This window comes from Hipposideros armiger, unplaced genomic scaffold (genome assembly GCF_001890085.2).
Source record: "Hipposideros armiger isolate ML-2016 unplaced genomic scaffold, ASM189008v1 scaffold_31, whole genome shotgun sequence".
NCBI classification, from domain to species: domain Eukaryota; kingdom Metazoa; phylum Chordata; class Mammalia; order Chiroptera; family Hipposideridae; genus Hipposideros; species Hipposideros armiger.
Window position 1 is genome coordinate 2,732,983 of NW_017731381.1, and position 15,489 is coordinate 2,748,471.

At 44.6% G+C, this 15,489-nt stretch overlaps 1 protein-coding gene across 1 annotated transcript in view; it reads right to left on the bottom strand.

Annotated features, from left to right (window-relative positions):
* PTPRT (protein tyrosine phosphatase receptor type T) overlaps positions 1–15,489 on the bottom strand; it is a 1,070,914-nt gene that overhangs the window by 678,073 nt on the left and 377,352 nt on the right. The window contains exons 4-5 of the mRNA XM_019636904.1: positions 9,343–9,424; positions 1,431–1,546 (exon numbers count right to left, since the gene is read on the bottom strand). Of these exons, the coding sequence (XP_019492449.1) occupies positions 1,431–1,546; positions 9,343–9,424 (198 nt within the window). The remainder of the gene's footprint in view (positions 1–1,430; positions 1,547–9,342; positions 9,425–15,489) is intronic.

Genomic DNA, 15,489 nt, shown 5'->3' on the forward strand with positions numbered 1-15,489 from the left:
GGCTCGGGGCACGCGGCTCAGATCGGCAGCAGGAACAATCGTAAAAAACATTGGGAAACTCAAATAAAGGTACTGAAAGCACTGTGATTGTCCTGTCTCGTTCTCGTGACTCAACGGAGGCAATGCCATTGAAAGGACAAAGTTTCCTGGGAGACTGACACCCTGTAATACTAATTATAATGAAGAGAATACAGAACACTGCTTAATACTTGAGTGACATATGGAAGTTTGCTGTGCTCTCTTATGGCCTGTGGGCAGCCAGCCCCAGGAAGCAGGAAAGGCAGGCATTACTGTTATTTTCCTTCTACTGCCCTGCGAAGGAGCAAGGGAGAACAGCCAGCCCCGGATGTGACCTCTCTGCCCCAGGGATTTTCCAATGGCTGCAAATGGGCTCGAACGCAAGAAGAGAAGTAATCCGCGGAACTCCCATCACAATGTGCTGGGTTTGGATCAGAAACCAAAATCCAAACTATGTCAGTCCGAAGAAATAATAGAGATCTTCTAACAGATGAAGGTGGGGGTGACTGGAGTCAGCTTCTTTCAGGCAATATTCCTGTTTCCTTGAACCAGATGACATCAGTCTAGAGCTATGCTCTCCAGTAGGACTTTCTTCAATGTCAGAAATAGTCTCTATCTGCATTTGTCCAGCACAGTAGCTACTAGATGTGTGTGCGACCAGGCACCTGAGTCGGAATTTTATTTTAATTAATTTAAATAGAGTAAGTTTATCAGGCTGCAGGATACAAAAAAAAATCAATGTATGAAAGTCAAGTGTATTTCTATATACTCGTACTAATGAGAAATCAGAAATTGACATTTTTACATGCCTTTTATAATAGCATCAAAAATAGGAGATACTTAGGGATAAGTCTAACAAAAGATGTGCGAGATCTGTACTGAAAATTACAAAACCTTGCTGAGTAAAATTACTGACGATCTTAAATAAGTGAAGAAATATACCATGTCACGGTCAGCAGGCTTGTTATTGCTAAGATGTCAGTTTTCCCCAAAGTGATCTATAGATTCAATACCATCAGTCCCCATCAAAATCCCACAGGCTTTTTTTTGTAGAAATTGATAAAGTGATTTTAAAAGTTATACGGAAACGCAAATGTACCCAGAATCTAAAATATCCACTTTGCCTTCACCCTGGGAATCGGGGCTTAAAGGACAAGGTTTGTTGGACAGCAGTTTGGAAAGGTCTAGTTCTGGCACTTTTATGTTTGTGGCCATTTGTAAAATGGGTATACTGATGCCTACATCACAGAATTAGAATTAAGATTTAATAAGATCATGGAGGCAGAGCATCATCCAAGGAGCAGAGGTACTTCAAAAATATGCCTTCCCCTTATCCACCAAGCCCTTCATCACAGCACACTCTTCCGTCCCTTACCAAGGCAGGTGTGACACGAGGCCTCTCCCATCCTTACCTGGAGCCAGAGCTTGTCATGCTGAGACCACTTCCCGCCAGCAATGCACTGAAACGTGGCATTCTGCCCCACGTTCACCTCGACGTTTTGGAGCCGCAGAAAGTGAGGTGCTTTTCCTAAGAGAAAAAACCAAAGAGCACATGAGGACAGAATTCGACAGCCTGAACCACTTCCCTGGGGGCACGTAGCAGCTCAGGAGGGGCACTGGGCTCGGGGGAATTTGTGCCTGGGAAGTGGCCTGGCTCGGTGAAGAGCTACTGTTGACGGATCACTTACTATGAGCCTGGTACTCACCTAAGAGCTTTCCCTGCATCCTCCTGCCTGAACCTCACAGAAATCCATGAGGCGAAGAGTATCTCCATTTCACAGATCAGAACATTAAGGCTCTGAGCGGTGATAGAGTTTAGCATGGACAGGCAGCCAGAAAGTGGGGGAGTCAAGACATGAATCCAGGTCTCTGGGAACCTCAAAATCCATATTATTAGCTGCTGGGCAATACTGCCATGTTTGGAAGAAGAAATCCAGGGCCATAGGGCGTTCACCATGGAAGAGTGAGCAGGAAGAAGAAAGCTGAGGTGAGGCACCTTTGGGCCTGAGACCTTCACGCCTGGCCTCGGTAATGAAGCTGATGATGAGGGTGGAAGGGGGAGAAAGTGGAGGAGAACAAAGCTTTCATTCATTTCATGCGAACTGTGTGGTTGGTGTCATATGCAGCGTCTACAGAGTGATGGATTTAACTCAATGCAGATGTTGGTGGTAGTATCTGTATTTCACAATGGGTGACCTGAGGCACAGAAAATTCAAGAAACGTTCAGTCTACACTTTTCACTCGGAGCTATGGTTTCTCCTAACGATGGGAGGGAGGTGGGACATGGACTCTGGGGACTTGGCATAATAGAAGGACTTTCAAATGAAAGTCCAAGTGTCCATAAACAAGCAATTCTAGAATTAAAAGTATGTTTTATGTTGGGCAATCTGGGTTCATTTCTTTCCTCATTTGTGGAGACAGGTCCTCACCCACGTGCGCTCTTCAGAGATGAGTGGGTTGACAGCCTATCTCTAGAATAATGCATTTCTTCATTGGGGCTCAAAAGTGTCAAGGGTCCCTATCACATCAACCAAATGAGTGACGACCTGGGCTTGAACGACCCCAGAATGGGGGCAAATGGCGGGTTGTTTAGAGAATCAAGGAAGTTCAACAAGGGCCTTGGGCCAACTTTCCAGAGGGAGTCAAATATCCAGAAAGATAAATAATAACAATAATGTCATCTATTGAAAGCTCCTACAATGCCAGGCACTGTGGTACATGCTTTAGATATTTTTATCTAATTTCACTCCATAACATTCCTCTAAAGCAGACACTACTATTATTTCTCTTTTAGAGAAGCAGTAACCAAGGCTCACCAAGTTTAATTTGCGCAAAGCTACAATGCAGTAATGCCAGGAATAGAGTTCAGAGCAGGTCCACGTCAGCCCCCACTAGCACATCCTCTTGCTTTCTGGACACTGGAAGGTCAATGGTATCACCTGGACCCCAAGATCCAAAGACAAGGCTCGCAGGCAGGGCTCTGCTGACTCTCCAAGCTCCCTCATTGCTTCCCAATATTTTATCACAAGTGATCCCTTTCCTGGCCATTTGTCCCCATGGCCTTCACCCTCCAAAGTGTCTGGTCTACCGAACCATGTCACCATCCATAAATTTCAGCAAAAGCCCAGAACCTTGGCATGATTAGGCAGACCCACCGTGCAAAAACGTGCACCTTCTAGTCAGGTTTCTAAACAAATAACTACAGCTCAGAGACCTCCCCTCTCATGCTACCATCAGGACCTCACAGCTCGGGTGGCATCCATAGTCCAAAGCCCAGGGAAGAGCTCTCCTCGTGGGAGACTCTCAGCATTGAAGATTCTTTGCATCCAGTCAACCTGACAAATGTCAAGCTGCTTTGATTGTCTGAAATTGTTTCCTTTTTGCTCTCCTGTATAATTTGTAAAGTTATTTTTGGAACTATCAGTTCAAGTCAATTCTTCAAGTGGGAATATTGTGAACCTTGCAAGCCCGTTTATGCCACAGGTGTAAAGGGGGAAGAACTATCTACTCCATGCAGGGAGGGAGCATAGAGTCTTAGCTGCAATGTTGGGAGGTTTAGTGTTGGATTTTTACAAAGGAACATCTCCCCTTACCCTTGGGGGACACTGGGCAAATGGCTTAACCTCTGGGATTTATGCAGTTAAAAATGGATCTTACTTGGATCGATGGTCCTTGCTTTCCTCTGAGCCTTCCCATCCCTTCTCCTTCTCAACAACAGACATTTTGACTTGATTCTTTTATCTTCAATCCCTCTTCCTCTCTCCCTTCTAGGTTCAGTGGTAGAGAATTTAGAGGCTTAATGGCCCCTGGTGTTAATTAATATTCATCAGTATGAAAGAAACGCTGATGGTCTCTGCTTTTTGAGCCCTGGTCTCATCTCCAGCTCATGACAGATCTCTCTCCCTGGATACCCTCCTTAGGTTGGGGACCTGTTTGGTCCATTCTCTGAGCTACCGGCCTCGCTGATCCTCCTCCCATCCCCCCAACTCCAGTCCACTCCTGAGCCCTGCGCTTTCTGAACTGTTATTTCCTCCCAGCATCTACAGCTCTGGGAAAGAAATTAACGACCCCAGCTTCAACTCACCACCCTTCAGCCAAACACAGTTGACCTTGAGGCCCAGACCAGCCACCAGCTCTCCACTGAAAGCCAGCACCCCAAAAATGGGATCCCGCTAAATGGAGCTAACAGAAAACTGCTGTGCATTTGGGGCAAAATGTCTTGAGGTTGGTGACATTTAAACTCCTGCAGATGTCACTGCAGCATCTGAAGACATATTATTGTGCCCTTTATCTCGCTCTTTAAACTTGACAGCGCTCAGTAGGAAGCCACACAATTGAGGAGAAAGCACAGTACATACATTAGAAACATGTTGCAGACGCTCCATGGGTTCAGTGACATAGCCCCACAAGGTTGTGATGAAAAAGAAAAAAAATTTTTTTTTTAAATTCTAAAAGTCAACTTAGATGCTAGAAACTTTGAAGCCGAGTGAAAAATGAGGCTGACATTTCTCGTACACGGTTATAACTGCAGTGGCCCTGCTAATAGCTCATACAAAGAAACAACAGTGGAGGGTCACTATGGCTAAAATACTTTCAGGGTAACACAAAAATGTTAAATGGGCTATAAAATATAGTCGAGAGGTTTCCGTTTGTAAGAGAAAATAATTCCTTGGAGTACTAAGCCTATCTTTTGGTCACTGTTTTGGAAGCTGCCAGGCAAGCTTTTAAAGCTCCAACTTCAGTTCAAATGGATCGAGACTACAATTGCAAATCAGGCATGAACCGCCCCCCCTGGAACTTTTGGAAGATCTAGTGGAATCACTTATTGATAAACACTGACCATATGCGAATAGAAAAAAAAAACGGTTTGGAGGACAGAAGTGGAGAATTAAAAAGCCCAAGGACATAAAGAGGATGCATATGTCTCAATATAGTTAATTTTTTAACAATCCCTGAGTGAAATCACAAATTCATTAATACTGAGGCTGGGGTTTGGGAAAAAGCACTGTGAGTCCAAAGGACAGTTTGGAAGTCACTAGCAGGTTTCATGATCCCATGAGCATCCCCCAGGACCCATGCACAGTCAGCACCTCGGAAGGAAGCGTTTGTACTCAACTCTTCCCACATTCGTATCACCTCAGCTTACCCTACCCAGTAGCTTAGGCCAGAAACCTGGGAGGGCACCATTTTTAATACCTCTGGCTCCCACTCTAACCCATCACATAGAACCAGGTGAATCCACCTCCTAAATTTATCTCCAATCTGCCCACCTCTCTCCATCTCTGTTCTATGTTTTCTCACAGCACAGCTCACCATCTGTTACGTGTAGCCTTAAACTTCATACGTTAAAGCCCTAATGCTCAATAGCTCAGGCTGTGATTAAACGTGATGGGGCCTTTAAGGGAGTAATGAAGTTAAAATAAGGCCATTAGGATGGGCCCTAGTCCAATCTGACTGGTGTCGTCATGAGAAGAGAAAATTTGGACACACAAAGACACATCAGGGTCACGCGTGCATACAGGAAAGACCCTGCGAGGACAAAGAGAGGAGGCGGCCATCTACAAGCCAAGGAGGGAGGCCGTGGAAGAAAGCAAGCCTGCCATCTTTACCTTGGACATCTGGCCTCCAGAACCACGAAGAAATACATTCCTGTTTGAGGCCCCCAGACTGTGGTATTTTGTTATGACAGCCTTAGCAAACTAATATACCACCTGTTACAAGACATATAAGTACCCGATTATGTGTTTAGTTTTCAGCCTCTTTCACTCCAGTAGAAGCACATGAAAGCTGAGAATGAATCTGTCTTACTCCCATAAACCCAGAACAGTGCCTGGCAAGAGTTCCTGCTCTGTGGACACTGGATGAATGACGAATGGACGCCACTCCACCACCCTGCCTCCAGGCCACCCTGATCTCTTCCATGACTCCAGAACTTTCTTCCTGATAGACCTCCTGACTTCTTCTCTATTCCCTTTCAACTCATTCTCTGCAGAGCAGCCAAAGTGATCTTTTAGCAATTAAATGAGATCATGTCGCTCTTGGGCCGGCTGAGTGGCTCGGTTGGTTAAGAGCTTGCTCAAGAGTTTGAGCTCTGAGCAACAGCAGTTCGAGTACCGGCCCGAGCTGAGCTGCCGCTGAGCTGCCAACAGGTGGCAGGATGGCTCAGCTTAAAAAAAAAGAAAAAAAGATAATGTAGCTCTCCAGCATAAATCCCTCCAGTGCCCCTCCCCACCACACACACACACACTTAGATTAAAATCTAAATGGCTCATGATGGCTCTCAGGGCCCCAGCTTTACTCCCCACCCAGTGTTCGCTCAGACCATTGTCCCTGCATCCCTGATGCCCAGGACAGTCGCACCATCAAGCTGATTCCCACTGCAAGGCCTCAGCACTCGCTGCTTCCCCTGCCTAGGATGCCACCTCCCCCAGGACACCCCCAGAACACTGTGCACTAAACTCCTTCCTATGACTCGGGCATCAGCTCAGATCACATCTTCAAAGACACGTCCCCTGACCACTTTATCTAAGGAGCCTGCCCATATCCCAGTCACTCACATTTATTATATTCATAGCACTTATCACTATCTGACGTTACATTAGTGACTTATTTAATATTACTTACTGAGTGTCTTTCCTCCCTCTGGCCCTCGGTAAAGTACACCCCATGGAAACAAGGACCTAACCTATCTTGGTCCCCGTGTCCAGCAGGAGTTCTTGACACAGAGCTGATGCTCCAAATCCATTTGTTGAGAGAAAGGATGGATAAACATCAGGACTAGACGTGGACAGAGCAGGGATCCTTGGGAAGGGGCCTTTGCTGGGCCCCGCGTGACTCCACATGACTCATGAGCTGCAGACAGACCTCTGAGGACTGTATGCACTGCCGGTATCTGCACAGACAGCCCAATGGAATTTTTCCAATTCCAGCCACCATCCAGGGTCCTCCCATTTTGATTCCTGGGAAGTTTAAACTTAAGCCTTTGAAGCATCGAGGCTGAACTCATCCGAAGCACATTATGCAGGAGCCCAGCCAGGTCACACACTCCCGAGTTATAGCCCATGGCCCATTTGCTGGGTAACGGGCTCTCAGAGATTCCACAACCATGTAATGCACACTTCTCAGCAGGGGGAATACAGGGCTGTCAGGAGAATCCTAAATTCAGAAGCAGCCCGGATGATAGGAGGTGTCCAAGAGGATCCGGGGGACTTTGGGGGTGGGAAGGCATCCCCATGCCCTCTAAAGGACACTCTCCCCAGGAGATTTCTCAAAGAGAAGGAAACACGTAGCTGCAATGGCAAACCACGGACAGTGCTTGGAGTCAAGGCAGAGCTGTTACCTTGAAGGTGGTTGAGGCTGGGACAACAGACAGGTGTGAGGTTGAGCCTCATGGTAGAAGCAAAACTTCTCATTGGAGCACAGAGTTTTCTGGGGTCCTGGGAGAGAGAGCCAAGCCAGGATGTCCCGGGAAAAGGCCAACATCAGCCACTAGAATGAGCAAGGGCAAGCATCAAGCTCAGGGGGAGCAGGAACGTGGCTGGACGCAAAAAAGGTGAGCGTCCTTTCTGAAGGCGGGATGTGTGTAGAGCTAGGGGAAGACTGAGACTTGTTTCAGAGAGATGGCCTCAAAACCGAGGGCTGTGCAGGGTAGAGTGTGTGAGTATACGTGGACATCAGGGAGAGCAAACGTCTCCCAACACCACTGCCCAGTCTGAGGTCAAAGGTCATTCTCTAATGGGCAGCTGATGCTGATTCCCAGGAACTGGGAAGTCCTAATCCTGGTAAAGACCTAATCCTGGAGAGGAAGACCAGGTGAGGGTGGGGAAGACCTAATCCTGGTGAGCAGGACTCGTGTGCATGCAGATCCACTACCCAAACCCTGAATAACGGGGTCGGGGGGCATTTCTAGGACCCTTGTCACATGAGGTCTGCTTCAGCAGAGACATTTTCCAGGCATGATTGAATGGACAGACCCATTTGAGAAAATCCCAAAGATTCCAGAAGTAACTCAGAGGGTAGGAACCTTAAGCCACAAAGAGTAATGGAGAACCTAGCAGAATCTCATTCCTGGGATGCTGGTGGATTTCTGGAATGGAGGGTTCTCTTGTACAGACACCAAACACACTTATCTCAAGCACTGTCTTGCCAAAACCCCTTAGAACTTGTCCCATTTTCCTCCAGAGAAGGTACTCTAAGACAATGAGTCCAACTATGGCGTTCTGGTGCCAGGGGAAGGAAGTGATGCTCAAAGCTCTGACAAATTCATGGACGCGGAAGTGGGAAGTGTCAGTTCAGTTAAAGCCATATGGATTGGACGGAAATGAGAATAGCCCCCAAATGGGAGGATTCAAAGGCATATAAGGACAGGGCACATGCCGTCTCTTGAGGGACCGCAAACTGCACCATAGCCAATAGCATGACTCATGACTAGAAGGAGGGAGTGGACAGACCCCTGGTAGGAGTTGCCTGCAACCCGATGGTTGCCAAGAAACTAACGAGGCTCTCCCATCTGCAGAACACTAATAAACTAATGGGGCCGGCACTCAACTACCCCTCCTAGGAGCTACCATAATCACCATGCACATCCCTTTGATTAGCACCCCCCCACCCAATGTCACTAGATATGGTGCCATCTCAACAACCTGCACCCAGGACTTGTCCCATCTGAGATTTGGTGAGCCTGGGAACCACCGCTCGTTGCTCAAACACATTCAAATATCTTAGATAAAATACAGCACAGAGAGAGAACTTCAAGGGGAAATTGGACAGGCAAGGAGGAGTGGTGTGCCTGAGGACTCTTGACACTGTACCATAAGTACGAACCGCTGTGAGACATCTCTCCCTACGCCTACATGGAGCTGATGAGTGTATTTAAAATTACTTTGAAAAAATTAATAGCTCTGGGGTACTTTTTCCAGTGAGTGAACAGTGTGCTAATTTGCTCAGTGTTTTGGTGTTGTTCTCTTTTTAAGACAATTGCACAAGATTCTAACCAAAGCCCTCTAATTCTTCCACTTCAGTGGCCTGAATCCCACTAATAAACAATCAGGACTTTAGACTCCTTTAATAATGGAGAGAGATTCATAGGAAGATGTGTTGCCACTCTCTGCAAATTCCTCTAGGTGCTTCCTGTTGACCAGGCCGGCAAAATTTTGGATTTATTCAGGACTGATTGCACCGAGCATGCAAGCACTTTCCAAGGGTTAAAACAACTGAGAGAGTGAGAGATGTTTGTGAGCTGAATGAACAGGGGGGGACTGCAGCCTCCAAGCTACCCTGTCTGGCATGGAGTAAGGCTGTGTGAGGGGGAGGGAACAGACTTACTGCATGGATGAGCGAGGACCCGGACCTCGTCCACAGCGATGTAGCCAGGATGACCTTTCAAAGAGACGGATTCAAATATCACCTGCAACACACAGGGTGGGAGTCAATTTCACAGATGTGGTTGTAGGCACCCATTATAGGACTCTGCCCAGCTCCAAAACCCTTTATGTTTCTGCTTCCCATCAGCACCACCCAAAGAGGCCTTCTATTAGGCTAGGATGCTATCCTGGCAATCGACTTGGATTTTCAAAACAAGGCAGAAAGGTCACACTCTGGTGACTAGCAAAAAGGAGAATCAGCCACATGGAACATTTTTAATGGATTTCAGAAATCACGCTTGGATGCAGGAAAAACAACCCAATCATGGCCTGGAGACCCCAATATGCACCTTCCTCATTGTTTCAAGTGAAGCGCAGAGTGGAATAACTTCCTAATATTCCAACTTTCTTGTGAAACGTGCAGGAGAAGCTTACCTTGGAAGCTACCATAAGCCAAGGAGGGTTTATCCTGATTTAATTCTACATCCCCCAAGGAACGTATTCCATCTCAATTTCTTAATAACGCCTCTTGAAAATAAGCTCCATGCACAACTATTGGTATCTGGGAATCCAAGGGCAACAAATTGTTTTAATTCTCCATTCTGACTCCCACCCAAACTGCTATTTCAGTAAAGGTTTGATGACTCGGTTAACCGCTTTCTCTGTCACTCAACCTCTACTTTCTACTTTCTAGGAGGTGTTACTATCTGGGTAGACATGACCAATGTCTTAACCTCTCTAATTCTAATGGCCTTATCTTCCACTCAGCTCCAGCCACATACTCATACTTGTTCTTTTCCACTCCCAAAAGTGGAAATCCCACCTTCCTATATTTTGACACAGCCTCCAAACCCACATTCCTCTCCCAATGCACTCCTCTTAAACCTGCTCCTCAGGCTCACCCGGTACCCTGAACCTCAAATTTTCTAGAGTCTATACATCTTCCTTGGCCTCCCTGTATTCTCAACAAGCCTGGGGTGCCCCCTCCATCATGACTAATGGCCCATACCATTCTCTCCTAAAGCCTCAATTCCTCTGCACACTCTTTTTAACTTTGGCAACTGCCTCCTCCACTCCTGTGCCCCACACAAATGTTCCCCTTTCAACATCACCTACCCAGGCCCAGCAGATACCCATGTCACATCTTCAAGAAGCAAGAGGACAAGAGGAGGACTAACTTCTAACTTCTTACCCGTCAACCTCATCTACATAGATTAGATCCCTACACAAAACCTCCTCCTCTGTGCAAGACATGTTGGCACTCTTGACCCCCACCTCGACTGCATTTTCCAGCTTCTTAGTTCTTCTCGGTTCTCTCTCTTCATGGTGCATCTGCAAAGCCTTCCTTTGATCTCTGGCTTTGACCTACATGAATGCTTGGACTCCACTTACTCTTTAAAAGCCACCCTTGGATAGCAGGTTTGTCTCCACTCCAGTCCAGTTGTGTTTCAACCACATTTAAAATTCTCAAGTTTTGTCTACACTCACTCTCAATGCTTCCTTACTTCCCACTACAGAACGTGAACCCATCATCATCTGGACTCTGTCCCCAACACAGCTCCCCTCCCCCACAAACTGCTTTCATGGCAGACACCAATAACCTCTTAATTGTTAAACCCAATATACATACTTCATCTTTATCTTAGTTTAAGAAGGAAGAGAGTGTAGTTTGGGCTCTGGGTCAGAATGCCTGGGTTCCAGTCCTGGCTGTACCACTTACAAACTAGTGTGTGACCTTGGGCAAGCGACCTTACTGCTCTGTGCCTCAGTTTCCTCATCTGTGATAACAATGTCTACCTCAGTGGGTCAATTTTCAGATTAAAGAATTTATTACACTACTGAGAACAATGTGTGGCTCATGGTAGGATCTCAGTAAATGTTTGCTATAGTCATTATTAATACTTGACCATTATTTTACAATTATCCACGCTGAGAGCATCTCCCTTTATGAGTCTGTCTTCTATTTAGGCTCAGGTGTACCTCACTCTCATGGCTTTTCTCATAAACCTGGGACTATTCTACCATAGATTTGTTTGGAAGTACGTCTCCTCCTACATGTGGCCTTCAAATGCCGGCCTCCTCTACCCATTTTTTTCTTTTGTTTTATTTGCACACCTTCTTCCTTACATGGCTGCCAGTTCACTGATAATCCCCAAACCCAGCTCTCCACTCCCCTGGACTTGTCACCTGAACACCCGTCTCACTTATCCAGCTGACAGGTGTGAATTGTCCACTTAGATATCACCTAAATTCTCAAACGTCATGTGTATATGACAGAGTTGAGTGGCTTTCCTTTCAAACTATCTCCCTCACTGCCCAATGGGCCATCTGTCCTGAAATATGGACCTCGGTGAATTGCACTATGACCCACCGGGTCATTGGAGATTGGGATTTGGGAATTTGTCTGGGTTTCTCCTTCTGCCTTGCTCCTCACATTTATTTTCTTTTTGATTCTATCTTCTTAGTATTTCTCAAATCTGCCCACGTCTTTCCATCTCGGCCATTATGTGGAGCCATAAGGAGCAGCCATTTTGTAGGTCCAAACCCGATGGACATCAGCGCCACACTGCTCTGGTTCAAATCTTCATTGCTTTTTGTCTCTAACACTTCAACAGCCTACAACATGGACACTCTCCCTCCTGTCTTTTACTCCTCAGTTCAAGCCTGTGGATGGAATGTCAGGTGGGTGATGAAACCAACAGGAGAACCTCCGTGTGGAATCTTTGTGATACGTGTGGTCACTCCAGATTAGTGGATTCAGAGGCCAGTGGTCTCCTCAGTGGAGCCCAGAGCCCTAACAGCCATAACACGCGAGCAGGGGGCTGTTGGAGCAGGTGGTGAAGGCTTTGAAGAGGCAGCTTCCTTGGGTAGTCAGATCTATCTCAAAGGCAATACATGGCTGCCTGGGAATTATGTCAAGTGACTGGGGGATGACACACCAAACATTAAAGCAGCTCGCACCAGCATGACAACCACTTTGTAAGAGGGGTTTACTAAGATAGCAGGGTCCTTCTGAGGGTGTTAACAAACAAAATTGTATGAGAAATAGGGGGAAAGTTGACAGAAATAAAAGTGTGATAGCTGCCTGATCCTGCACAGGCGATAGTCAACAAAAGACCTTTCTATAAAGAATCACATGTCTAATTATATTTTTACTAATTCAAAGGAAACCAAAAGCAAAGTCCATAAAGGAAAAAAGAAAATACGTTTTATAAGAAATAGCATAAAAGCATTCCAATTGTATAATAAAAACAACAAAAGTAAGAGAAAATACTTGTGACAATAAGTATAAATAGGTTAAAATAGGGAACGCGCTCAGACTGTTTAAATAGACAAAGCCTAATTGTACACTATAAAATAAACACCTAAAACAGAATGACTCAGTAACCTTAAGAATAACAAGTGGAACAAAGGGAAATAATAGGGAAATGCAAATAAACAGAAAACGGTTGTTACAAAAATAATGTTAACGCATCAAAGTAGAATTTAAACCAAACGAAAAATAGAAACCATTAAGTGGGCTAAAATGGTCATTTTTTTTAAATGCAGGAGTTGATAGATTTAAAAGGAGAAAATGATGGGAAAAAAACCAGTAGTTATACCTTAAATAAAACCCATTTATATTTATTTAACCCATGTTTTAGATTCTAACCAAACAGGGAAAAAAATACATCTATCAAGTATATACATAAGTTAAATAATAATGCAATTACTAAACATGTTAATGAATATGAAGAACGAAATTTCTGTTCAAATGCTCATGCATTATTTACACAAAGATCATATAATAGGCTAATTTCAATAAATTCCTCAAAGAAGAAACTGTATAGGTTTAGGTCTGTACATTTTCTAACCAAATCAGTAAGGATAGAAATTAATGACAAAAGCTTAAAAATCAATTTCTGAATTGAAATATTATGTATTTCTCAAATATATAGTACTTCCTTAATAATTATAATGTCAAAGTATGTTTTGTATGTTAACAAAAGTTTGAAACAAAATCAAAAGTCAAATGGCAAAGTTGAGAACAATATCTGTTAATACCTAGGCCAGCAAAAAGGTAAACAACCTGTTTTGCATATAGAATTCTTGAGACTTAGCAAAATAAATAAACTCTCCAAAAGAAAAATTGGCAAGTGACCTCAGCAGGCAATTCAAAACAGATGAAGTAGGGATGATAATAATCTATGAATGCAATTTTTTTAAATGACTCTAGGGAGATTACGGTAGATGAGCATTTTCTTCTTTATACTTTTCTGGATTTTCCAAGTTCTCTGGAGTAAAAACAAGCTATTTTATATTTACAATAAAAATTAAATGCTTTATAGTGCATCTTCATATCTCCCTTGATATCATCACTACATCATGTACCACTGGATAATTAGAGTCACTACAGCACCTGTCACACCACATTGCAATTGCTTGTTCATGAGTCATATTATTCCCTAAACACTAAACCCACCCATTGGGAATAAAAACAGTGTCTTCGTCCATTCATTCATTCATTCATTCATTCGCTCACTCACTTATTCATCCAGCATTTAAAGAGACCCTCCTCTGTATCAAACTTGAAACACGTGCTAGGGTAATAAAAGTGAAAAAGACAATTAAGGTCCTAGTTCTGATGAACTTCACACTCTAGTGAATGGGAATGGAAATTAAACAAATATGTCAAATTAAACTCATTTTGTGATTGGCATAATGAAGGAAATTAACAGGATGCTGTGATGAAGAGTAGCTAAGAAGAGGGTCTATTTTACTTAGGGTGACCTGGAGAGAACCTTAAGGAGGTGCTCATTAAGATGAGACCAGAAGGATGAAAGTAGCCAGTCAAAGAAGAGGTGGAGGCGAATGCAAAGGCCATGAGGCAGGTAAGAGCTCAGAGACAATCTGGGAACACAAGAAGGAGGCTGGGAAATAGTGAGTGAGCTAGAGAGGCACAGTGCAAGCCTGGGGTGTTGGGGAGTCAGGTGACGTGGGGTCTTACAAAGTATAATAGGGAGCTAGAATTTTCTTCTAAGACCCGGAAAGATTAAAAGCAGGGAAGTGACCTAATCTAATCCTATATCCTGAAAAGGCTATTTTGGCTGTTCCGTGGGAAATGGCTGGGAGGTGGGCAGCTGAGCAAGAATGAAAAACAGACCTAGCAGCTGGCAACGGCAGCCCTCCAATCAAAACACGAGGATGGCTTTGATGATGGTGGTGTCTGTGGAGAATGAAGATGCTGATGGTTTGAGAGATATTTCTAAGGTAGAGATGAAAGGAATTGCTGTTAGATTAATAGGAGAAGAGTAAAGGAAAGAGAAGGCCTGGTGAGGACTCTTCAGCGTGGGTCAAGCTTCTGGGCTGATCCCGGTGTCATTGCTGACACAGGGACTATGACATGGCGAGTGTGTGTGTGTGTGTGTGGGCAGCAGGCCATGTCCAGTTTCCTTCTGGCCATGTCAAGTTTGAGATGGCAATTAAACATCTTAATGGATCTGTTGAGTGGGAAGCTGACATTGTGTTTCTGGAGCTCATGGGTGATTTAGGAACCAGAGTTAAAAACGTGGTAGCTTCGGCATCGAACTGTCATTTAAAGCTGCAGAACTAGATGAGGTCACCTTGGAAGGCAGAATAGATAGTTCAGAGAAGAGGGCTAGGGCCCCAGGCCAAGTGCTAAAAGCCCAATAGAGCTATACAGCTGCTTTTTTTTTATGGTAGAGATTAAAGTATGATTTTAGGTAGAGAGGAATGAATCAGGGAAATAGCATAAAATACAAGGGGTAAGGAGCTGATGAAACAAGACTCTAAAGGGGCCAGGAGACAATTGGGATACCAGTAGAAGGATCAATATTGACCAGAAGGGACACCTCATCAATTAAAACTGAAATGACAATAAAAATAATAAAGAGAAACATGACCACAATAATAAAGGTCTACAATATTGGCCATTTATTATGTGGTCTTGATCTAGCCTCTTACCAGCCCTAAGAGGTGAGACCAGCTGAATTACAAAAAACCCAGGAAGAGCGCTTGCTTTGGCAGCACATACACTAAAATTGGGACAATACAGAAGAGATTAGCATGGCCCCTGCAAAGGATGACATGCCAATTCATGAAGCGTTCT